The 27,144-nt window shown below is 39.8% G+C and overlaps 1 protein-coding gene across 1 annotated transcript in view; it reads right to left on the minus strand.

Annotated features, from left to right (window-relative positions):
• SPATA17 (spermatogenesis associated 17) overlaps positions 1–27,144 on the minus strand; it is a 144,786-nt gene that overhangs the window by 98,738 nt on the left and 18,904 nt on the right. Inside the window, exon 5 of the mRNA XM_074947117.1 lies at positions 18,471–18,574. Coding sequence (XP_074803218.1) covers positions 18,471–18,574 — 104 coding nt within the window. The remainder of the gene's footprint in view (positions 1–18,470; positions 18,575–27,144) is intronic.

The raw sequence follows: 27,144 nt of genomic DNA on the forward strand, positions 1-27,144 counted from the left end.
CCCAGCTGTTTATTGCAGATAGAGAAATAATTCATGTAGGCAATAGGCCGTGGTGGCAATGACACTCCGCATTTAGTAAATATGCAAACTGTTCACTTCTAATTAACCAAGCTAGAGGATGCCCTTATTAAATGTATAAACTAAAAGTGCCTTCCTGACAAGTGATGAATTGTTACATTGCACAAACTCTTGCCACAGAATTATTGGAGTGAACTTGGGGCTTAACTTCATTAAGAGATCTTGTGGGATAGTTAAATGAGGATGGACAGCATAACAAGGTCTACCTGACAGCCAATGATATGTTAAAGCTTAATGAAACTGCACCTTTTCCTTCTTTCTACTTACTTTACTGTTAAGATCCCACTTTAGATAAAGTACAAGCCTGGAAAGTTACTTAAATTAGGACAATGCAAAAGCATGACACAAGTCAGGATTTGACTGGTAAAATCCATCTAGAGAAAAGACATTAAAGATTAGTAGTAATTTTCAGAGAAATATTTCAACACCAAAAATCCACCCATTCATTGCAGTGCTTTCAAAGCTCACTGCTATAAAATTATTATTTGTAATGTCACTCCTACTCAACCTTGCCATGAATTAATCCATTAAAAGTAGTTTAGATCACAGTGGACTAATTAGTGCAGTGAGTGAATACACCAGCCTTTCACTTCTGGAGACCCAGACTCATATTCTTCCTTAGGTCACAAGTGAAATAAGTTAATGGCAATTATTTGTAAGGCTCAACAATGTGCTTGGCGCTGTACAGGATACAGAATCTTTGGGATTTTATCATCTAATGAATTAGTTTACAGTTTTGAACTACAATCTAATTAATTAGTTAATGTATTTGAAGATGAAAAGTGATATGTAGGTGCAAAGAAAGTGGATATTGGTGCATGCCACAAAGCTACCAAAGAATCTGGCAGGACAACTGGTAGCATCTGCTCGAGAGATACCCTTTAGGCAGGGTGGATAGATTTAAATCACAGCTATTTAAATCACTGATTTTAATCATGATTTAAAACAGGCAACAGGAAACCTAGTTTTAAATAATCAATTTTAATCTTTTTTTGCATTTGTACTTTTTAGTTATTTTCCTAATAGTCTACCAGCCACATTTAGAAAGGGGGTCTTATTAACAAGTTAGGATAACCCATCAGCTAGAAAAATTCCATTGCTACCACAAGTTAGCCCCATAGCTGGTGGTCATCACTGAGATGGATGTAGACCCTGGAAGAGGTGCAGTTTTTCTATATCACATAATTTTTAAATGGCATTGGGAATCCAATCAAAAAATAAATAAAATCACAAAAAGAGGCCATAGGTTGAAGACACAGTTTAATTTTGACCAAAATTAGCAGAAAGCTTCTAAATACAATTGATAATGCTCAAAATAGTATTGTTTTGGAAAGTTTGGGAAATATTTAACCCTAAGTGATCTATTTTATGTACTTCCCCTACTTTTTTTTTGCATTCAATTAAAGAAAATATCTGCAGTCACATGACAGTCTGAGCTGCTTTGTACCATGTAACACATCACAATATTTGTCATTATTTGTATAATGGACTGATTTGAGAAACGTTTTTATGATGTTAAGCAGATAGTAAGACCGCTAATTATAAAATGTTTTTGAAGTTTAAAATGCTCTGGCAGGCTTCATGAACAATATCCAATCACTCCACCAGCTCATGGACAGTTACATTACCCAAGGAAAAACTGTTCAGATACATTTCTGTTCTGGGAAAACTATGTAATGTATTTCTCCCAACTACTGTACCGATAGATAACATAGCAGCGAAGAGAGAGACAATAACAAGTCCATGGAGCTTGAGACATAGGCAGAGATGATTCTACTTGACTTCCAGTGTGGCATGTGAATTATGCTAGATGGGTTGTGTCAATGTAGCAGAAGCCAGACTTCTGGAGGAGAAAAAGCCAGATATATATCATGCCCTAATTGATAGTCAGGGAGCAGTATATCGGGCTGCCAGACCCATCAGCTGTGTATGGAATGACATGGCCATCAAGTATTCTCTCAACAATGACTGTGGGAAGAATCAGCATGTTTGCACAAGAGATAAAGCTCTGACCAAGTATCACCTGACTGCACACTTTATGGCAGCTATAAGAGCTATGAAAAAGAAATGTGTGGAATGCAGCCTTCAGCAACAGATCTCCACAAAGAAGGTACCACAAAGCACATGGCTGCAGATGAAACTGCTGTCCAAGACATTATAAAAGTTGTGACTGAAAGAATAACAAATTATTTTAGCATTGAACCTGGAAGAAGTCCAGACAACAGTCAGCCACTGTGGCCCCACCTGAAATTGCAGAAAGTTTGTGTATGAAAAGAGAGAATAACACACAAGAAACAAAGCAGTTTGTAACCATTAGGCTGCGAAAAGGGTGAGGTAGACCTCTTTGATCCCATAAAAAAGACATAATCTCAAAGCATTTGGCAATCTCAACAAAACAATCGAACAAAAGAAGAGGCCGAAAGTGCAAGCAATAACTACTGATCATCGGATATACAGCAAGCTGTCAGTTATTGCCTAGTCCAGGACGTTGACATTCAGAGTTTGATGAAATATGAGGTGACCTGGCACCTGTACCACTTCCCCTACTCAACTTGGATGGATCTCTAAGAAAGACCCAAAAGGGCAACACACTGTCATGGATGGAGAAAAATCTTTCAGTGTTTCATCTACCAGCATCCAATGAGTCAACTTTAGCTATTTTTGACCTCGTGATGTTTCTGCAAATGGTGTGCACTAATACTGCCAAGTGGGAGCTGTCTGATCAGCTGCTGAACGTTATCCTTGGACTTAAATTTCAATACACTGCTGGTGGTGACAATTATGCAACTGAAGAATCAATGAAATCTGGTGAGACAGCTCACAGGCAGAATGTGCAAAAGGAAGAAGTTTGGAATCCCATTGTGTTAACACCATTATCAAAGCAAACTTGAAAGATGATATCAAATTCAAAGAATAAATCAAACGTTGCAAAGCTTCTCTTCAGTGACTAGATTGTGAAGTGTGAACAGAAATTGTCATCTGGTCATTGTGTATATCTTGCTGGTGGGTTGATGACATCGCACGAGCAGTGAAAGTAATGTCTGGCAACCATTCTGTATTACCAGAACTTGAAGCAGATCATAAGGAAGCAGATTCACACATTTTCTTGCATGTTTCTCATGCAAAGCAAACACTCAGAATAAATGGGGTGCTAATGTGGGGCTTGGACTCAGATGTTGTGCACAAGATATTGTTCTATTCTTGGGATAGATTAATTCTATTTCAAAACTGGTCTTGGCCAAATGAAGAGATTCATTCCAATGCATAAAGTGGCTATGGAGCTGGGATCAGATCTGTGTCTCATGCTGCCAAACATTCATTCTGTCAGTGGATGTGACTCCTCTTCATCTTTCAGTGGCATGGAAAAAAAGAGATGGCTGAAAACAGCAGCTGAGGACCCAGAGCTCATGGAGGGCTTGAAATGTCTTGGGAGCGGTGCATCTTAGACAGAGGAAGAGATGGAGGCAGCCTGTCTCACTGGTATTTTTAATTTACTGTGGTAAGAAGTAAGCACCTCTGGATAATGTATGCTACGAGTTGTTTGATAAGAACAAAACAAGCGAGAAATTGCCACCAAAATGCATATGAAATCATGCATTACTTCAAGTGTCCCCACTCAACAATGGATGGGTGATACATAGCACGGAACATCTTATTTCTAACATGGTTGTGCTGTCACCTGCTCCAGAAGCAATCCTCACCTTTGTGCAGTGTGGTTGTGAGAGTACCTGTGCAACAAGGAAATGCAAATGCTACAGCGAAGATTTGGTGTGCTCTGATGTACGTAACTGTGACAGTGACAAGTGTAGCAACAGAGTATTAAACACATCAGACACAGATTGTGAGGAGGAATAGAAATGTTTCAACTATCAGCAAATTTACTGTGACTATTTCTGTGAGTAAATATAGCTTGAAGGGTTGTTGCTCAGTTATATGTAGGAGTTATATAGTTATACTTCATTATTCGCACAATATACTCATACAAGACAGTCTACAGGCCTTCTACTAAGAATCATTACTGTTATATAAGTAGTTTACATGTACTGTCATTGTATTCAGTGGTAGTAAGAAGATAATTACAGTTGTATTGTGTAGCAAGGGGGCGTGGCCTCCCTCCCCCATGGATTGGGAGACTCCCACACCCATCCTCTGGTGGGCGGAGCCAGGCCAACCATACTGGAAACAGACAGGAGGGACAGGAACCAGAAGTATAAAGGGCAGGCTCTTGAGCTCAGTTGGGCTGGAGCCACCAGAGGAGAAGGATTTTTCCTGCCTGCGGCTTGAGCCCAATGGACACCACTACAGCGCCAAAGTCCTTGAGGAACTGCTGGATGCTGGGGACGCTGAGGAGCTGTCAGGGCTGCGATTATTTGTGTATTCCGGGGAGATGGATGATGACCCCGAGACACAGGTACCCCACAGCAGGAGAGTAGGAGGTAGCCCAGGGGAACTGGTTGTATTGTGGCCTTAAATTAGGTCAGCATGTTTCGGGTGGATCCCCACTGACCCAGTAGAGGAATACTCCACTACTGCTGGGGCCCTGGCCTGGGACCCGGTGGAGTCAGGTGGGCTCAGGTCTCCCTTAGACTCCCCACCTAAGGCCAAGAGGTCTGAGTTTGTCTGCCAGAGCTAGGACGTCAGATTATTTGCTGTCTGCCTAGCTAGAGAGCCGAATCCCTAGGCCATTTGCTGTCTGCCCTGATGGAGGGCTTAAGCCCCTAGACTGCTTGGTGCTCTCCCGTGCCTGCAAGCCAGAGCTCCCTGTTTGGTGCCCCGCCTACCTGAGGACCAGGGCCCCTAGACTCTTTTGCTGCTCTGCCCTGACTGCAGGCCAGAGCTCCTTAACGGTTTGGTGTCACCCTGCCTGAGGGCCTGGGCTCTGAGACTCTTTTGCTGCTCTGCCCCAACTGCAGGCCAGGGCTATCTTTTTGACCCTCTGCCCTGTTGGAGGGCTCGAGCTGTTGGTGCTAATTCCCACTGAACTTGACCCCTACAGAGGCACTGCAGTGAGGGGGTGTGGCCTCCCTCCCAGACGGACGAGGAGAGATGGCCCCAACCTCCTACACATCCCATGTGTGCTTTAAACATATGTCTCTGGCCAAGCAGATAACATATAAAATATATGTTTTATAATTAGGGAGTAGAGGTCTTATTAGCTGCATAACTTCATAAAAATAGCAGACAGAAATGTTTTTCTCAAATCAGTCCATTCTACAAATAATGACAAATATTGTGATATATTACATGGTAAAAAGAAGCTCATACTGTCATGTGACTACAAACGTTTGCATTAATTGAAGGCAAAAAAGAAGGAGAAAATGCATAAAATAGATCACTTAGGGCTAAATATTTCCCAAGCTTTCCAAAATAGTACTATTTTGAGTACATAGGTGCATTATCAATTGTATTTAGAAGCTTTCTGACAATTTTGGTAAAAATTAAATTATGTTTCTATGAGCTAGGGCCCTTTTTGTGATTTAACAATTTTTTCAGATTGGATGCCCGATGATGTTTAAATATTACATAATATAGAAAAGCTGTACCATTTCCTGTATCTGAATCCATCCTGACGATGACCACCAGATATGTGCCTAAAATGTGGTAGCAATGAAATTTTTCTAGCTGATGAGTTACCCCTTATTGCCCAAAATGGGCTGATACACTACAAAGAAAGGTTATTTCTCATTGGTTGATAATCATTAAAACATGTTGATTTGCAACTATATATAGACTTTACACTAAATTTGCTAATCAGGCAAATACACTATATCTATACACATATATTTTATTTATATCTATACACATTTATTTAAGCAATTGTATATCTTAACTTACATTTATTCCAATTCTTAATTTTTATGTTTTTATTATGCTAGAAAATGGTGAATTACGCATGTCTTATTTATGAGATGATTAATTTTTTATTTGTTTATCTCAAGATCTTTTTGGATGGAAATTCCAATTCAATTAAAAATTCACAAAGCAGCATATTTTAAAATCTAAAATGACCTTAAATGGGTGGTAGATATGTAAGAAAAAAAGTTTATCAAAATATGTTTTGCATTTAAAACTAATAAAGAAAAGTAGATAAAGTAAATAAAAATCTCATCCTCCCATACATTGTTTTTGTTCATGGATTGGAAGAGGAAAACAAGCTTTGCTGCTTTTTCAACTCCCAATTGCTTTCTTAGCTGTCAATTAATTAGTCATTGAAGTGAACTAGTTGAATAAACTGAAATGAAGAAAATATTCTCTCTGCACCTGAAAAAGAGGCTACTATTGTCAAAAGCTGGTTTAGCACTTTAACAAATTCTGGTTCCAGATGCTTAGTCAGTGATTTCCACCAGTTCAGTGGTGACTGACTTCCTTTAAAACTTGGCAGAAAACATGTAATTTAAATGATTTAGACCTTAAACTGGGTTGTTAATTTCAAATTGAATTTTAAATAGGCTTACTTTTAAATATATAAACTTGCATTTAATTTAAATTTTAAAAAATACAATTTTTTTACTCTTAAAAAAAATCATTTTATCCACCCTGCCAATAGGACTAGAAAACAGAGATGCTGCAGAGTTGGACTGAGTTATGTGGCAGAATTTGCATGGGGAATTCTGGATATTGCCTAACTGCAATGGTTGCTATTCTGATGTCATTGAAATCAGAAAGAATTTTCAATTAGTTCAGTGGAAACAAGATCTCAACGGCTATCTCTAGCTTTAGCCAGTGCAATTTTTTACTTTCAATTTTATGATTAAATGCACACAGAAAATTAAAAAGATTTTTTGCAATATGCACTACGGTGACATTATTAAAATAAAGTCAATTTTATCCACCGGGATAGGCTGTGATTTAAATGATCATAAAAAGAAAGGTTAAAAAAAATACTGTCCTATCAAAGAGCCTTTATATGATTAATCTGTTGGGAAGGTTGGGTTTCTGGACAGCAGTTATAAAGTAGAGTAGAACTTGCAAAAATACACATTTGCAGAGAACATTTTAGCTAGATGTGAATACCTTACAGAAGTTTAAATATACAGTATGGCCATGGTCCAATAGGGGCTGAATCAGGCCCCAGGGGCATCATAATTCATTACTTGGGCTATTCACACAATATATTACCATTCTAACTCAAACTAGATAAGTTATTTATAACTATAGTACCCTAGAATGAAACCTGACTCTGGTTTTCAGGTCAGGCGCTTTGGATCCTACAGCTATTAAGGTTAAAGTTTTATAAAGTCATAGATCTCTCAAGCCATGTGCACTAGGGCACCTAAACTTAATTTAAATAACAGGAGGCATATTCAACAACTCTGTTTTCAGTACCAGAAATTCCAAAGACATATTGAAAGGATGAGTTTGGATTGGTGGAGTAGATCAATTCAGAAAACTCCAAGTAAATAAGTTGTTTGTTTTTTGTTTTACCTGCAAGAACTTTAAGAAGTTGCCTTAAAATTTTTGGCACATGTTGAAAACAGAATCAATTGCTGTTTTGGTCAGTGAGGAGGAACTTTTAACTGAATTATAACTAATAAAAAAGATACACATTCTTAAAAATATTCTGATACTTTGTAAAATAGCTGACGCTTGGACTTATCTCTATCAGACAGAAACAGATGAAGGGACTTCTGAAAGCTCTCATTTTGTTAGTGTGACAATAGATAAAGTATTTCCAATCCAGTTTATGGAAAATAGCCTGACCTACAAAATATACTATAAATGAAGTGCTAGACATGCTGTAAGGTAATACCCTTCATAACTTTCCTAGCAACTGGGCCTCATCCTGCAGACTTTACTCATGTGAAGGCTGTAGGACCAGGCACTTTTAGCCTGAAGAAAAACAGTCTAAAGTATAAGACCTCCAGCAACCTGACAGAGTACATTCCAATAAATCTTAAGAATAATTAAGAAGAAAATGCTAACTTTACTTAATACTTTCTCCAAAGAAGATGAAGTTTGAGTTTTCTTCTAACTCAGTTTCTAAAGGACAAGATTCAAAGAAAAACTGACATTCTGGTCATATGTGTCTGATACTGCAAGTCATGTAGTACCTCTCGTAAGGTGCTGAAGTCAACAGAATTACACCATAAAAATGGTGAAACACAATGGAGAACCAGGGCCAAAATCTTTGGAATAATCTTCATTTAGCACATTTTCAGTTGTTTCATTAGACTTTAGACTTTTTTATATGTCTGTAGTGCATTGGACCAGCACATTCGGCTGTCAACTGAAAAGTTAGTGGCTTAAGCTGAGCTGGGAATGTCAGCTGTTTGCCTTTCTTAAAAGAAATTGGTGGAATCGTGGGATTTTTTAAACTAGTCTGGAAAAAAAGATTTATAAATGTTCTGCAGCAAACATTCCTTTATTGTCTGGTAAACATGATCTAATACGTATTTTGCATCGCTAACTTGTATGATTCTATGACCTCTTTGGGATGACATCTTTTCCAAAATCCTCACTGATGGTCACCCTCATTCACATAATTCCCCCCCATCCCCCCTATGGTGTTATTAGACAAAGCTCCCAGAATAATACTGTGACCTTTATGGGACATCTTCATGCCTAATGGATACTATACCTGTCCCAGCAATCTATTAAAATTAAAATGGGATTTTATTATTATTATTTATTTATTTATTATTTGGTGAAGTATGAATAATGGGCTAAAAATGATAACTACTATTTTTCTGACACAAAATTAAATATTTCTATTTTATTTTCTAAGTAAACAGATGCTGGTATTCAGGTGAAATTCACCACAATGAAGAGAACACGCCAAAGGCCCTACACACCATTAAAGACATGCTTAATACATAGTTCCAGTGGTATGTCAGCCTTTACCCAAGTCCTGCACTTGTGTGAATCACTGTTAATGATGATAACAATAGTTTCCTTATGCCATGATGCTTGCTAAGTCTAAACTCAGCGAGGGCTGCCAACTTTAAGTCTGTGTTTGTCAGATGACACAGGAATTGTAAATTACCTGTCTTGCTTATACAAGAACCCAAAACCAAGCATCCTGCCACTGTTGTTGCTAGTTTTCTGCCATGTTGTAATCTAACTGTGTTCTATGCCTGAAGATAATGTGATTATGTGGTGCCATTTTCTGATGATAGACCCTTGCAAAGCAATGTGTATCTTACTGTTTTTCTATTTAGTTATGTCCCATGGTCCTACTTCCAGTTTCACTCCTGACATGTAGCAAAGTTAGTCAAAGAATTGTAAGTTAATCAGACAGTTGGAAACTGACATCATCTGTGAATTTTTATGATATAATAGCACCACCATGCTAATTTATGTGAAGTGATGTCCATTTGCTTATTGTGGATTGGAAATTGCTTCACATAAAACAAAATGCTAATTCTACTACATCATAGGGAGTTATAGCCTATGCTAATTGCTTTTGGCATATTTCTCCATGTAATCATTTTGCCAGCTCTTACAGTTGTGAAAAAATAAGGCTTTATAAATGTTTCTGAATAAGGTAGTGTGCTGTGTCTATTCTGTAGAAGAGAAACTTCAATGAGGAGTATTGGACATTTTCTGAATGTGTGGATTTTCAAATATATAGGCAACTTCCCAACAAATCCATATTCAGATACTACATGGTATATGAGCTCTATCTCTATTTTTCATTAAACAGCAATAGATAATACAGAAAATGATTTATTCATACAAACTACAAAGGGAAATTGTGGAAAACATGTTGTGGAAAATTTCTCAGCAAATCAGAATAAGTTACCAATGTTATAGCTACGTTAAAACAGAAAGGAAAGAAACAATAATACTAAGGATTCATACAGCATAGTGTTACTACTGTATCTTCAAAGGACTGTATAAACATTAAGAAATTTAATTTCACAGTATGTCCCTGAAGTAGATAAGAGCCCAAGGGCTAGATTCATCCCTTTGTTGGCACTAAGGAGACTGCTTTTGTCTCTCCTCTTCTGCTGCTGCTGAGGGCTATGGCACATGCTAGGGCTACCCTACCTTGTGACTCCTGCTAGAGGGTTTGCAGCAGTGGGAAATAGCTGGAGTGTGGGTGTGCCCTGGCCACATCTCCTCCCACCCTGATTCAGCCCCCTTCTTATTATGGCCTGCCCTGCCCTGCTCCCACCCTACAATGCACCCTGTGCTGGGGCTTCAGCAGAGGCAGTGCAGAGTTGGTGCTTTGTAGGGTTGCATACTGCACCGTAGCAAATTCACTGGGGAGGAAGGAGCTCTGCAGTTAGCATTATGAATTTACTATAAGACTTGACCTATGTATACAAAACTAATACTTAAGTCTGTATTATCATGAGATTAAAAAAATCTTTCTTCAGATATCATAGGAGCTAATTCTTACAGTTGTCTTTAATTCATATGAAAATAATGGCTTCAAGTATGCATGAGCCAGTCTGTCATGATATGCAAATTCACATATTTTATTACTATTATTACTTAATCATATTTTAGGTCAATTTCTGTTAAATTGAATTATGTCACTCTATAGCTTTAAATTCAGCTTCTATTAAGTTTACTTTCTCCTGAGGATTGTGAGGTGAACACATGACTACTAAATGAGGGCAGTTACTAAATGAGGACAACTTTTATTTCAATTGAATGGTAAAGATGTGGCTGCTAGATAAGGGTTGCTTCTTAAAAACGTAAGCAAACAAACAAAACAACCCAATCCACAACTCTAGGTGCCAAAACTTAGGCTCTTAAATCCATACTTAGGTACTTACTTAAAAGTGGCTTGTGTTTCAGAAGTACTGAGCAACCCCTTCTCTTGTTGAAGTTAAGTTTGAAAATTCTGGCCTACAGCTTTTCACTTTACAATGTGATGTCACAAACAAGCTCAGCCCAGACATATAAAGAGTTTTCAGCCTCACAGTTGATAGCGTTATCCATCCCGCTGATAAATTTGGGGAAACTATGATTCTACCTGGGATACACACTATCTTCCTCTTTCGTAAATTTAAACTGTATTAACAGCTTCCTCACAGCCTGATGATAGGACTTTGCCTTTCATCTCCAAAACACCTTCTTCCAAGGAATAAGAGGAAGAAGCACAGCTGCGTCAACCAAATATTTACCAGCATTCACACTAGTCTGCTCAGAATTCATAAAGGACCTACCATGCATGCATCAAAAACCCTGGAAAACAGGCGATAATGTCAGGGATTTATTACAATGATAGGATATTTTCTTTACCTGCTGTGTTTTAATTTTAAAAATAACAGAATAAGAACCATAGCTAAAGAAAGTGTAAATAAAAGGTTGCAACTTTTGACTTTGATCAAAAATGAATCAAAAGCGCTCCTGTTGTTCCCATTGCTCTCCACTCCACACTACCATATCATCTGCCAACCTGTCATAGCTTCCATTTAAACAAGTAGTTGACATGAATAAGTTAGTTAAAAAGGATAACTTGCAAACCTCAAGAAGGTAGGTGTCTAAAATAAATGGATATATATATAGATATATACAAACTGCACACGTCAGCATGATAACCATCAAATATTTGTTTTTCTGCAACCATGGAATCATGGAATAAGGTGCATTTATTTTATATGTTAAACTTTCTAATCCTCACTCTACTCTCTAATCTGTTTTGCCATGACTATTTTCAAAAGTCCAAAACTCTTTTTTGCTCTTTATAGGCAATATCAAAAATGTTGCTTTCTTTCCCTCTAAATGTAGGTCAGTTAAAGCAAGGGTTTAAAATCAGCTGGTCAAAGAACCAGGCATGGCAATATGCAGTCTTGGACTAATATTGATTTTAAGGTCCGATATCTCATGATATCCCAAAAGTGAAATGGGTGTTTTATTCTGTATAGGAGTTGTGATTCCAGGTTTTCTAATGATATACACAAATTGTTTCTAGCTCTGGCATGTTGCAGATATAAATCCATATAACTATGACATTAAATAAATAAAGAATGAATTTTAGCAAATGTTTTAAGATTTAAAAAGTATTAAATTTTCCGATAATCTAAGGCCTATATAAATTAACTAAGACAAATAATTGTGACACTTTTCAGAGTAGCAGCCATGTTAGTCTGTATCCGCAAAAAGAAAAGGAGTACTTGTGGCACCTTAGAGACTAACACATTTATTTGAGCATGAGCTTTCTTGAGCTACAGCTCACTTCATCGGATGCATTCAGTGGAAAATACAGTGGGGAGATTTATATACACAGAGAACATGAAACAATGGGTGTTACCATACACACTGTAACGAGAGTGATCAGGTAAGGTGAGGTATTACCAGCAGGAGAGTGGCAGGGGGGAAGAACCTTTTGTAGTGATAATCAAGGTGGGCCATTTCCAGCAGTTGACAAGAACATCTGAGGAACAGTCGGGGGTGGGGGGGTGTGGAAATAAACATGGGGAAATAGTTTTACTTTGTGTAATGACCCATCCACTCCCAGTCTTTATTCAAGCCTAAGTTAATTGTATCCAATTTGCAAATTAATTCCAATTCAGCAGTCTCTCATTGGAGTCTCTTTTTGAAGTTTTTTTGTTGAAGAATTGCAACTTTTAGGTCTGTAATCGAGTGGCCAAAGAGATTGAAGTGTTCTCCGACTGGTTTTTGAATGTTATAATTCTTGATGTCTGATTTGTGTCCATTTATTCTTTTACGTAGAGACTGTCCAGTTTGGCCAATGTACATGGCAGAGGAGCATTGCTGGCACATGATGGCATATATCAGATTGGTAGATGCGCAGGTGAACGAGCCTCTGATAGTGTGGCTGATGTGATTAGGCCCTATGATGGTGTCCCCTGAATAGATCTGTGGACACAGTTGGCAACGGGCTTTGTTGCAAGGATAGGTTCCTGGGTTAGTGATTCTGTTGTGTGGTGTGTGGTTGCTGGTGAGTATTTGTTTCAGGTTGGGGGGCTGTCTGTAAGCAAGGACTGGCATGTCTCCCAAGATCTGTGAGAATGATGGGTTGTCCTTCAGGATAGGTTGTAGATTTTTGATGATGTGATGGAGAGGTTTTAGTTGGGGGCTGAAGGTGATGGCTAATGGCGTTCTGTTATTTTCTTTGTTGGGCCTGTCCTGTAGTAGGTAACTTCTGGGTACTCTTCTGGCTCTGTCAATCTGTTTCTTCACTTCAGCAGGTGGGTATTGTAGTTGTAAGAATGCTTGATAGAGATCTTGTAGGTGTTTGTCTCTGTCTGAGGGGTTGCAGCAAATGCGGTTGTACTCTTCTGGCTCTGTCAATCTGTTTCTTCACTTCAGCAGGTGGATATTGTAGTTGTAAGAATGCTTGATAGAGATCTTGTAGGTGTTTGTCTGAGGGGTTGGAGCAAATGCGGTTGTATCGTAGAGCTTGGATGTAGACAACGGATCGTGTGGTGTGGTCTGGATGAAAGCTGGAGGCATGTAGGTAGGCATAGCCGTCGGTAGGTTTCCGGTATAGGGTGCTGTTTATGTGACCGTTGCTTATTAGCACCGTAGCGTCCAGGAAGTGGATCTCTTGTGTGGACTGGTCCAGGCTGAGGTTGATGGTGGGGTGGAAATTGTTGAAATCATGGTGGAATTCCTCAAGGGCTTCTTTTCCATGGGTCCAGATGACGAAGATGTCATCAATGTAGCGCAAGTAGAGTAGGGGCATTAGGGGATGAGAGCTGAGGAAGCGTTGTTCTAAGTCAGCCATAACAATGTTGGCATACTGTGGGGCCATGCGGGTACCCGTAGCAGTGCCGCTGATTTGAAGGTATACATTGTCCCCAAATGTGAAATAGTTATGGGTGAGGACAAAGTCACAAAGTTCAGCCACCAGGTTTGCCGTGACATTATCGGGGATACTGTTCCTGATGGCTTGTAGCCCATCTTTGTGTGGAATGTTGGTGTAGAGGGCTTCTACAACCATAGTGGCTAGGATGGTGTCTTCAGGAAGATCACTGATGGACTGTAGTTTCCTCAGGAAGTCAGTGGTGTCTCAAAGATAGCTGGGAGTGCTGGTAGCGTAGGGCCTGAGGAGGGAGTCTACATAGCCAGACAATCCTGCTGTCAGCATGCCAATGCCTGAGATGATGGGGCATCCAGGATTTCCAGGTTTATGGATCTTGGGTAGCAGATAGAATACCCCTAGTCGGGATTCCAGGGGTGTGTCTGTGCGGATTTGTTCTTGTGCTTTTTCAGGGAGTTTCTTGAGCAAATGGTGTAGTTTCTTTTGGTAACCCTCAGTGGGATCAGAGGGTAATGGCTTGTAGAAAGTGGTTTTGGAGAGCTGGCTAGCAGCCTCTTGTTCATATTCCAACCTATTCATGATGACGACAGCACCTCCTTTGTCAGCCTTTTTGATTATGATATCAGAGTTGTTTCTGAGGCTGTGGATGGCACTGTGTTCTGCACGGCTGAGGTTATGGGGAAAGTGATGCTGCTTTTCCACTATTCTAAAATATGTGAATTAAGGAACATATATGATGGTGCAGTTTGGTATCTTTTTTTTGTGTGCGTGTGGATCATCTGCATAAACTACTCATAGCTTTCTCATTCAAGCAGTCTTCCTAAACTCATACTACCTATTGTAATGACAAACTTTAATGTGCATTTACTCCATCTAGTTGGCAGCTCTAGCCACCAAAGTGTTTGCTTCAGTGTTGTGTCAAAGCTGGTTTTCGGGTTATGTGGAGAAGCTCAGAGCTCTAATACCATTGACACAGCACTAAAGGAAAAGTCTTGATGAAAGCAGCTAAAGGATGAATGAGTTAATTAAAAAGAAAAAAGAAAAGGAGTACTTGTGGCACCTTAGAGACTAACCAGTTTATTTGCCACAAGTAAGGTGCCACAAGTACTCCTTTTCTTTTTTCTTTTTACGAATACAGACTAACACGGCTGTTACTCTGAAACCTGAGTTAATTAAGGGACAGTTTCATCAGTAATGCTTCAGCTGCTTTGTTTCACTCTGGGGATGAAAAGCAGCCATAAACATGGCTTAACCTGAGCCAGGTTTATTAATACGTTGCAGAAGTGTACCATGAGTCTGGCCCAAACTTTCAAAATATCTGTAATAGTAAAGCTGTAGGAAAAATCAATCATTTTATAAGGTGCATCTTTAGACACTTAGTTCTTCTCATTTGTCTATGCATTTTTATTCATGGCATTTATTGTAATAAAAGGTTAAATGTTTTTTATATACACTAAATAAATAGTTACAACTACAACTAAATTGTGAGTGTCCCTGAAATGGTGTGTTGGGGGAGAGAAGTATGCAGAGAACCTCTCTCCAACCTTCAGTAGCACTCCCATGCATTACACAGTCATGATATAGGCCCAGCACTTCCTCGCCAATGTGCTTGGCAGCACTTCTTGATTGGATGGAGGAAAATCTATCTGAGTTGAGAACATGGCCCGGGCACAGGTCCCCATTGCACGCCTGCTGGAGTCTATGAGGTAGGTGCTCGGGGGCAGTGAACACTACTTTTTTAATTTATGCCAGTGAAGAGATCTATGCAGTGATACTTATTTCTAGAGAAAATCCATTGATTCTCTTTCAATACACAAAATATGTATTGTATCTGATCAGTTTGGTTGACAAGTTCATTACAAAATGTACAATTTATTTCTAATGTGCAGGGCAAATTTGGGTTTAAGTAAAAAAAAAAACAAACTTAGTGGATAGACTAATAATAAATAGTTACCAAGATCAACAGAAGGATATACTAATGAAATTAGTCAGGAAATTAATTTAGCTATGTTTTCAAACGATTGCATCATACATTTAATGTTACAAGACATAAAGTAACAGTCAAAACCAACATCTATCTAATACAATAATAGCGAAAGAGAATATGACTTCCACTTTGAGTTTCTGTCATAAGTAAAGGATGTTCGTTCTTCTGCACTCAAACTTAATAATGTTTTATTAATGCTACCATGTCTATGGCTAATTTTTAATTTCATAATATCGTTTTCTTGTTCATAACCTGGGGCAGTTTTTGCATATCGGGCAAGAGGTTACAAGTGTATATGTCTACCAAATGCACACTCAGCCTTTAAACTAATCAAACTAATTTATCTTTGTAAAACGTCTTGTCTCAGTATGAAAATATATTCTTGCATATGTATTAAAATAAAATACTATACCACTAACTATGGAGTAGATGAACTATAACTAAATCCAAGGTTGCATGGTGGCCTGTGCACAGTAACACTACTTCGCCTCAGTGATTAAATAAATAAATATTTATATACACACACAGTTTTCAAAAATTTAGTGTTGGTATTTATAATACCATTTAATTCACAAAGATGAAATAGCATTAATTGTTGTTATTAAATGCTAATAATGAATAAAAGTATTAGAAAACATGGACTTCAAAAATAACAGATCAGCACCAAGAAAACTTACCCTAAAATAAAGCTTAAAATGCACACAGGTAAACTGTCAGTGGATTCCAGAATCCCTAAGAGCCAGAATTCAGATAAACAAAGAAGCAGAGAATAAACATATCAACAAGAGAAATAAACCTAGCAGACTGAATATGTCACATCTACGATGGACCTGATAAATGACAGACAAAACAATAGCTCTATACATTAAAAGAAATAGTAAGAAATCATTTCCTCTCCTATTTGCCACAACTCAAGATTTGAACAAAATATCTACATAGTGTATTGACACTGTACGCATATTAATGATCTGAAACAACCATTAAGGAATTTAATGAAAGAGCCAAACATCAGAATACAAAACTAATGCAGTACAATACCAAATGTATGGTATATGAAACAAAGAAAAGACATATTGGGGGAAAAAACAAAATATAAACTGCAATAAATCCATGTTCAGTACAGTAGAAATGCCACTTCTCATTATCTTATTTTATCTATATATGTCATAGTCTTGTAGGTCAGTTACTTGCTCTTGTTTCAGGTTCAGGAACCAAGAGGAGATGATTGAACTATTTTGAACAAGGAAGTAGACTTGCATCTCAGCAGTTCATCCAGTTACAAAGTACTCATTTTAGACTTCCAGCAGGGTCAAGAGTAAATCCTAGATAGTGATTAAATTTATAGCTTTACTGATATCACTGCCCAGAAAAAAGCAAACCTGGGATATGTTGTCAGAATTCGGACTGGATGTGGCAGGATGTAGAGATGATACAAATACAATTCCCAACATTACAATTGTTTTCAAATTTGGTTTCTGTGGTTGAAATATGAACCATCTTTGTGTCTAAATGTGTCTAAATGAACAGTAAACAAAAGGTGGATGGAGGCAGTTATATTACTTCTAAAGCAACATATTGATGAGACATGATAATTTACATATTATCATAAAGAAGGTGCACCATAAAAGAATAGACAGCTACTCTTACAGAAGAATACTGGAGATTAATAACTACAGACTTTTAAAAAACTGGTTAGAATACCTGTGTTATTTCATACAATACACTTGCATAATATTTTATTTTAATAAAATAATAATAATTAATAATCTGGTTGAACTATGTCTCTTGCAATGTCACCTTGACCCAGATTTGCAGAAATTAGTTTTAACTAAACAACTTACATTTAGCTCACAAAAATAGGTGAGGTTTTTTTTGTTTAGTTGATTTAGTTTGTTTGCTTCTTTGTTTGTTTTGAACACCTACAAAGTTGCCTGGGTAGTGTCCAAGTTATTCCACTAACAGGCAAGACAACTGTCTTTCAAGACAATCGAAGTAAGGGCAAAGAAAAGATGGGATATAAAGGTAAATTACTCAGTGATCATGTTAATGAAAATATGTACAGAGCCTTATTGTATCAACTGTTGAAAGGAACCCTACAAAGCGCTGGCAGTAGTGTTTTATTATGTCTCTAATAAAGAAGCATTTCTGACATCTGTAAATTACCTGTCTTAAAGAAAAACAAAGTCTTGAAATGTAAGGGTCCTCTGATGAAGCTGAGGTCAGTAGAGTTACACCTGGGAATAATTTGGATGGCAATGTTTTTATTTATTATTTATCATTTATTTATGCTGCAATTGCAGAGCTCCAATCACAGGCCAATCCCACACTGTGCTAGGCACTGTACAAACACATAACAGAAAGATAGTCCTCTTCCCCAAAAAGCATTCACTCTAAGAGAAACGACAACAGGTGGATACAGACAGACAGGGGAGCACAAAGAAACGATGAGACCGTATTGGTCAGCATGAGAGGCAGCGGTCTCAACACACCAGCTCCCTAATAGTTGTCAGGTTTTTTGTAGGACTCATGGCAACAGCAAATGACCACTGAAATCAATGGAAATTCTGTATGGGGACCAGATACAGAATGTAGACCTAAGTCTTTATATTTTTCACTGTCAACAACCAATTTTCAATGCAAACATTTAAAAAATCCCTTAATCGCCCACACACTTAATTCTGAAGAAGAAATTAAAGTTTTATCACTCTTTTTTATCTTTACCTGACAATCTCATTATTCACAGAAATAGCTTCCAGATATTTCTTCAGTGCATAGTAATTATGGATATATTTTCGAATATAATAGCCTCGCCATCTTTTCTGAATCTAGAAGAAATATAATTTTACTTTAGTATATTTCATACAATATAGTAGTGAAAACAGTTTGCAATACGCTTATAAAATACATGTTATATTTTTCAAAGGGTGATAGTGCTTTAAAAAGTGACATCACGCATATACGTAAATATATCTTTCCATTAATACAGTGAGGGTGAGAAGTAAGTCTTGTACTAAAACTGTAGCATGAATTAAATATTAAATGCAAACATTATTAGAGATGTTGTCAAGAGATGACAGTGATTATAAACGAATAGTGATTTAAGTCATTGCCTGCATTGAGGTGTGGCAGGGAGTAGGGGATCTGCACAGGCGTCTACTCCCACAGTCATTGCACCTGGTGGCACAGGTCCTGTAATTGGGGTAGGAAGAACATTCAGAATGTTAAGGAGTACTTGTGGCACCTTAGAGACTAACCAATTTATTTGAGCATAAGCTTTCGTGAGCTACAGATCACTTCATCGGATGCATGAAGTGAGCTCACGAAAGCTTATGCTCAAATAAATTGGTTAGTCTCTAAGGTGCCACAAGTACTCCTTTTCTTTTTGCGAATACAGACTAACACGGCTGTTACTCTGAATCCAGAATGTTGTAATCATTCACAGTGGGTCGCATTGTATCACCCCAGCTCTACTGCACTCTCAGCTGTGCACTGTGGGTCTGATCCTAAGCCCAATGAAGTTAGTAGAAGACTTTCCACTAACTTCAGTGGCTTTTTAATCAGGGTCTCTATGAGGTTTCTGGTAGCACTGCATGTTCTACCATTCCCTGGGTCCTGCAGGCATGCGGCATCATCCTGCAAGGTGCCGACCACACACTATACTCATTATTATTAAGAAGCAAGACAGTACAGGGCTATTTGTTAAGTAATTAGTCATAATATTTTCATAGAATGCTATCCTTCCAACAAAACTGATGGGAATTATGTAGAAAACAGATCAAGGGAAATTTCTTACATGTAAATAATTACCTTAATGTAGTCCTGTTTATTAATACACTATATTAGGCCATGTGGTCTCCTAAACATAGCATCAGGAGAGGGGGATTCATAGCTCTATGTATTTTAAATTTTAGGCCCCAATTATGATTAGAATTTCCCGAGAATTTAATCAACAACACTGCTCAAACTAGCTCTGCTGCTTAATTCTGACCATAGTGACTCTAAAATGTTGATTATTTTAAATCACTTTAGGTTTAGCACTGTGATATCTGTTTCTTTGGAAATGGAAGTAAGAAGTAATTAGCAGCAGAGTTGTAAGAATTCTTGTAATTTCAGTGGCTGCTGACTAAAAACCAGATTAATTCCTATGTGGACATGCAGAGACAGAGAGGAGGCAGCATGTTCTTCCCCTATTCAGAGGATGTGAGGGCCAGTGCAGAGGGCTGCTCCCACTCCACATTTTCTTTCCTGTAATATATATCAATGTATCTTTTCTCATGTTGACTTCTGTATATATTTCCTCTTTGCCTTCTCTTTCCCTCCATCCCTTATGCAACTTTCCCTACATACTGTTCTCTATTTCCTTCCTTTTATTTTGTCTTCTCCTGTTTTACCTAAGATCTCTCTCTAGATATGACACTTCTCATTTCTAATTTATCACTTTCAGGTTTATATCACAGCCTTATATCACTCGCATGCCCATTCACCTCCCAACACCCATCCCCACAGCCCAAGCTCCACACACAGGACTTAGAAATGTTACTCGACACCTAAAAGCCAAAGGGCTAAATCTACTAGCTAACGTGCAAAAGATTGGGGTCCCACTGCCCAGGAGCACTATCCAGGTGAGAAACTACTCGCTAGCTACTGGGAAAGGAGAGGATGCTGGGACTGATACCACAGATGCATTCCTAACCCTACCCAGGAACTCTTTCTGCCTAGTAGGTGCCTGGAAAATTTGAACACCCCAGCACAGTTACCAAAAACAAGAGGAAGATTTTTCTCTTTTTTTTGTTGCTCTTGCCCCTAAACAGCGACCGTCCCTCCCCACCCCTCCCCTCTTGAGGACTCCTGACCAAGGTAACAGCACAATACATATGCTAACAAATTTAAACAAAGCCTTTGTTTAAGTTTGTTAGCATATATATTGTGCTGTTAAAGCCATATAAAGAATGAATGCCCTCCCCAGCCACCTCCTGCTTCTTTAAGGAACAGAGCGCAGCCCCAACCTCTCCCCCCACCCCCCGCCCCCGGAGGGGCAGGCCTAGCCCCAAGTCTTTCCGGTACCCCGTACCCACTAAAAATCTCTTGCCAATACTGCACATTGGAAGGTTTTTGGGAGAGGGGCTGCCTATTACTGTATATCTGTATACTATCTAACACAACAGGTTTGGACTACTAGGCACTCCTGTAATATAAAATAATAAATAATAATTATGTAAGCTGCTACAACGAAGGTTAAGTATTAGACATAGTCCTCTGCACTACATGGTTATAATTCTTGTGTCCCTTTCCCATTCACGTTCTTATACAGAACAAGCATGCAGAGTAAAAAAAGGAGAGGAAGGGGAATAGTGAAAATGGGCATATTTGCAGAGATCTGGGATTAAACAAAATTTTTAGTGTGTGAATGCACTGTATGTTTTCATCTTTGGCCTCACTACTGCTATTAGGCAGGAGTAACTTGGCTGCCTTATAGGTGTGCTCTCCTTAAAGCAGTCTCCTTCAAACTCTGTCCAACACTTTGTACCTTATCTTTATTAATGTGATACTTCAAATTTGTGCAGTCCACGATCAACTTCTTTATGGAAATTTTTCAAGATTTAAAGACAAAGGATAAAATTTTGTCCCTACTGTAGTCAATGGCAAAACTCTCAGTGTTTTCACTGGGGCCAGGATTTCACCGCAAGTGTCAAATTCTGTCCTCTATTACAGCATTATAAGTCAAGGGTAACTCTATGGACTTCAAAGGGAGTACTCTAGATATATGCTAGTGTAAATGAAAGCAGACTAGATTTCAAAGTTTTTAATGCTATGATTCCATTTTCCCAATTCTGCATGTCAGAGGCCACATGAGGGCATGCATCTATATGATACAAGCTGTTTAGAGAATAAAGTATATCTTCAAGCTTTTACACAAAGGTTCTGTTTATGTTAAAATTTGCAACATAAAAGTTGCTGAAAATTTTGCTTTTGCAAGAGAGTACAATGTTTTATGATTATATTGCTTTTTAATTCCAAGGTGAATGTTTTAACACTTCTAAAAAAGACAACTGTGTATGCCCTTCAAAGTAATTAGCAAGTTTCAACAGTGATTGGTACAAAACAATTATTGTCATTGATCAGCACCGAACAGATAATTTTAAACAAAGTCATTGTGTGCTCAGCAGATTACAGCTTGTTAACAGGCAAGTTCTAAATGACCTCTTAAGCTAGTCAAATCAATGATGCATATTCCTCATTAAGTAACATCAAAATGTAAGTGGTCTTATAAATAATGTTTATTTTAAGCACTAAAACTAATGGCAAAACCTTGATATATCAAAAGCCATCTGCTCATGGAGATTTTTTTATTATTATTATTTTATTTTGAGGGGATTACTTTGGTTGCTGAAAATTCATAGCAAACTTAAATCGCCCAAACAGAAAGAGAATAATATATCACCGCCCAATATTCAAAAAGTAAAATTAATTAACGGAAAATAAATTCAATATGATAAGCTTATGTTTTAAACCATTTCTGAATGTTTCTGTTTTTACAGAGGGGAGAGAGAGATAACAGTAGCTAGGGCCAAATAATCCAGGGAGATAGCTTCTGAACATGACCTATGAGTATACTTTAGGCCTGGTCTACACGACGAGTTTATGTCGGATTTAGCAGCATTAAATCGAATTAACCCTGCATCCGTCCACACAACGAAGCCATTTTTTTCGACATAAAGGCTCTTAAAACCGATTTCTGTACTCCTCCCCAATGAGGGGATTAGCGCTGAAATCGACATCGCTGTTTCGAATTAGGGTTAGTGTGGACGCAATTCGAAGGTATTGGCCTCCGAGAGCTATCCCACAGTGCACCATTGTGACCACTCTGGACAGCACTCTGAACTCGGATGCACTGGTCAGGTGTACAGGAAAAGCCCCGGCAACTTCTGAATCTCATTTCCTGTTTGGCCAGGTGAGCTCATCAGCACAGGTGACCACGCAGTCCCAGAATCGAAAAAGAGCTCCAGCATGGACTGAATGGGAGATACTGGATCCAATCGCTGTATGGGGAGAGGAATCGTGCTATCAGAACTCCGTTCCAAAAGACGAAATGCCAAAACATTTCAAAAAATCTCTGAGGCCATGAGAGACAGAGGCTACAGCAGGGACACAACACAGTGCCGCGTGAAACTTAAGGAGCTCAGACAAGCGTACCAGAAAACCAAAGAATCAAACGGACGCTCCGGGACAGAGCCCCAGACGTGCCGCTTCTACGATGAGCTGCATGCAATTCTACGGGGGGCTGCCACCACTACCCCACCCCTGTCCGTGGACTCCGATGATGGGGTACTCTCCGCCATGCCTGAGGATTTTGCAGATGGGGAAGATGAGGAGGAGGAGGAGGAGCTTGGGGAGAGCACACCGTTCTCCCCGACAGCCAGGATCTTTTTATCACCCTGACTGAAATACCCTCCCAACCCAACGAAGCCGGAGAAGGGACCTCTGGTGAGTGTACCTTTTAAAATATAATACGTTATAAAAGAAAGAGTTTTTTAATAATTAAGTAGCCCTGAGGACTTGGGATGCATTTATGGCCAGTACAGCTACTGGAAAAGTCTGTTAACATGTCTGGGGATGTTGCGGAAATCCTCCAGGGACATCTCCATGAAGCTCTCCTGGAGGTACTCTAAAAGCCTTTGCAGAAGGTTTCTGGGAAGGGAAGCCTTATTCCCTGCTCCATGGTAGGACACTTTTCCACGCCATGCTAGTAGCAAGTAATCTGGTGTCATTCAATGACAAAGCCTGGCAGCGTATGGTCCCGGTGTTTGCTGGCATACAAGCAACATCCGTTCTTTATCTCTCTGTGATATCCTCGGGAGAGTGATATCGTTCATGGTAACTTGGTTGAAATAGGGGAATTTAATTAAGGGGACATTCAGAGGTGGCCGTTCCTTCTGGGCTGTTTGCCTGTGGCTAAAAAGAAATCCTCCCTGCAGTTAGCCACGCGGTGCGGGGGGTGGGGGGAGGAGCATTGGCGCTGAGCTGTTCACGTTAGGCTAGCAGGTTTGGCTTCCCTGATACCAGCCATGCGGTGGGGGGAGGGGTAAAGCGATCATCCAGAGAATTGGATGGGGGGAGGGATTTAGTTTGGTTTCTGCTGCTGCACGTTAACAGGAAAACCGCAGCACTAAAGGCCAACTCAATGTGCTTCGCTTGGTATGGGAGAGAAGGGCGCTGCTGTTATGAAGGTTGCAGAAGCCGAAAGACTGTGGCTTACCATGGCCGCCTGCAAGCCAAATTCTGTTGCCCGGCACTGCGTGTGTGATCTCTAACACCAAAGCCACAGGCACTCAATATAAGATGCAAAATGCGACCTTATACCAAAATCACGTGCTATGTAATGTGAATAGTGTTGTTCACTGTGAAAGAGTATAGCCATTGTTCTGTAAAATGTATCTTTTTAAATACTTCACTCTCTTTTTTCCTGCCAGCAGCTGCAAATGTTTCAAGCCTCCCTCCTCCGTCCCAAAGGCTATCTCAGATAAGGCGGCGAAAAAAACGCATGCGTGATGAAATGTTCTCTGAGCTCACGCAGTTGTCCGGCACTGACAGAGCTCAGCAGAATGTGTGGAGGGACACAATAGCAGAGTACAGGAAAGCGGCCGATGAACATGAGGAGAGGTGGCAGCAGGAAGATCAGAGGAGGCATGGTGCAACGCTGGGGCTACTGCAGGATCAAACAGACATGCTCCGGCGTCTAGTGGAGGTTCAGGAACGGCAGCAGGATCACAGACTTCCGCTGCAGCCCCTGTTTAACTGTCCTCCCTCCTCCCCAAGTTCCATAGCCTCCTCACCCAGACACCCAGGAACGCGGGGGGGAGACTCCGGGCACCCAACCACTACACCCCAGTGGACAGCCCAAGCAACAGAAGGCTGTCATTCAACAAGTTTTGAAGTGGCCTTTTCCTTCCCTCCTACCCTCCTCCCACACCCTACCTGGGCTACCTTGTGAGTTATGTCCCTATTTTTATAATCAATTAATAAAGAATACATGTGTTTTAAACGACAGTGACTTTATTTCCTTTGCAAGCAAGCTGTGATCAAAGGAGGGAGAGCCGGTGGCTTACAGGGAATTTAGAGTCAACCAAGGGGGCGGGTTTTCATCAAGGAGAAACAAACAGAAGTGTCACATAGTACCCTGGCCAGTCATGAAACTGGTTTTCAAAGCTTCTCTGATGTGCAGCGCTTCCTGCTGTGCTCTTCTAACTGCCCTGGTGTCTGGCTGCGCATATTCAGCAGGCGATTTGCCTCAACCTCCCACCCCGCCATAAACGTCTCCCCTTTACTCTCACAGAGATTGTGGAGCACACAGCAAACATCAATAACAATGGGAATATTGGTTTCGCTGAGGTCTGAGCGAGTCAGTAAACTGCACCAGCGCACTTTTAAACGTCCAAATGCACACTCTACCACCATTCTGCACTTGCTTAGCCTATAGTTGAACAGTTCCTTATTACTGTCCAGGGTGCCTGTGTACGGCTTCATGAGCCAGGGCATTAAGGGGTAGGCTGGGTCCCCAAGGATAACTATAGGCATTTCAACATCCCCAACAGTTATTTTCTGGTCTGGGAAGTAAATCCCTTCCTGCAGCCGTTTAAACAGACCAGAGTTCCTGAAGACGTGAGCGTCATGAACCTTTCTCGGCCATCCCACGTTGATGTTGGTGAAACTTGGGATCCACCAGTGCTTGCAGCACCACTGAAAAGTACCCCTTGCGGTTTATGTACTGGCTGCCCTGGTAGTCCGGTCCCAAGATAGGGATATGTGTTCCATCTGTTAGGGAATCCCATTGCAGCAAAGCCAGCTACTATGACCTGCACATTTCCCAGAGTCACTACCTTTGATAGCAGCAGCTCAATGATTGCATTGGCTACTTGCATCACAGCAACCCCCACAGTAGATTTGCCCACTCCAAATTGATTACCGACTGACCGGTAGCTGAGGGCTACTGCCACTTGCTTGTGAACTGTGAGGTACTCTTGGTATTCTTGCGCTTCAGGGCAGGGGAAAGCAAATCACAAAGTTCCATGAAAGTGCCCTTTCGCATGCAAAAGTTTCGGAGCCACTGGGAATCATCCCAAACCTGCAACATTATGCGGTCCACCACTCTGTGCTTGTTTCCTGGGCCCAGAATCGGTGTTCTGTGGCGTGAGCCTGCCCCATTAACACCATGATCTCCAAATTGCTGGGGACCACGGTTTTAGAGAAATCTGTGTTCATGTCCTCATCACTGCGCTGCTGTCGCCTCCTCGCTGGTTTTTCAGGTTCTGGTTCTGAATAAACTGCACGATAATACGTGAGGTGTTTACAATGGTCATAACTGCTGCGGTGAGCTGAACGGGCTCCATGCTTGCAATGCTATGGCATCTGCTCCAGGGAAAAGGGAAGGAAATGATTCTCTGCCATTGCTTTCACGGAAGGAGGGAGGGTTGACTGACGACATTTACCCATAACCATCCGTGACAAATTTTTGGCCCCATCAGGCATTGGGAGCTCAGGCCAGAATTCCAATGGGCAGCGGGGACTGTGGGATAGCTACTCACAGTGCACCGCTCGGAATGTCGACACTTGCCATGGTACTGTGGACACACACCACCGAATTAATGTGCTTAGTGTGGACGCATGCACTCGATTTTATACAATCTGTTCCCAAAAATCGACTTCTGTAAAATCAGAGTACTTTCGTAGTGTAGACATGGCCTTAGTGTTGAATGTTACTCCTACTGTTGCAGTTTCAGGTCTCTTCCTAAGCAAATGTAACCAACTAGGCTGATAGAGTTATGAGGCAAAACACTGTATACAAGAGGTTAAGTCCAAGAGTCACATTTCACTTTTAATCTAACCTTGATTTTAAAAGAATTATCTAAAGCTAAGAGTATAATGCACTTACACACTAAAGAACTTATTCACAACTTTTTATACTCCTGTTTTCTGTGAATGTAACTCCACTGATTTCAATGTGTTTACACTCATGTAAAACTGGAGTAAAGCAGTTGTAAATCAGGCCCTAGAGCAGCTATCTCTAAACCCAACAGCCCTTATTCTCTAATGGCCTGCATCTTGTGCAGCCATTTATATCTGTGCAGAAGGAGGCAAAATGGATATAAAACTCTATCATATCAAAATGGTAGCATTTTTACATTCACTTGCATAGGTATCAATGACTACACAAGATGCATGCAATGGAGACTCACAGCCAGTGTTTATAAGTAAATGAAAACAATGGACCAGATCTTCTATTGGTGTAAATTGATATATTTGCACTGACTTCAGTGACTCTAGGCACTTTTACACCATTGAAAACGATGGGACTACGCAGATTTATATCAGCTGAGAATCACACCCAATATTTTGA

Source organism: Natator depressus, chromosome 3 (assembly GCF_965152275.1).
Source record: "Natator depressus isolate rNatDep1 chromosome 3, rNatDep2.hap1, whole genome shotgun sequence".
Taxonomy (NCBI): Eukaryota; Metazoa; Chordata; order Testudines; family Cheloniidae; genus Natator; species Natator depressus.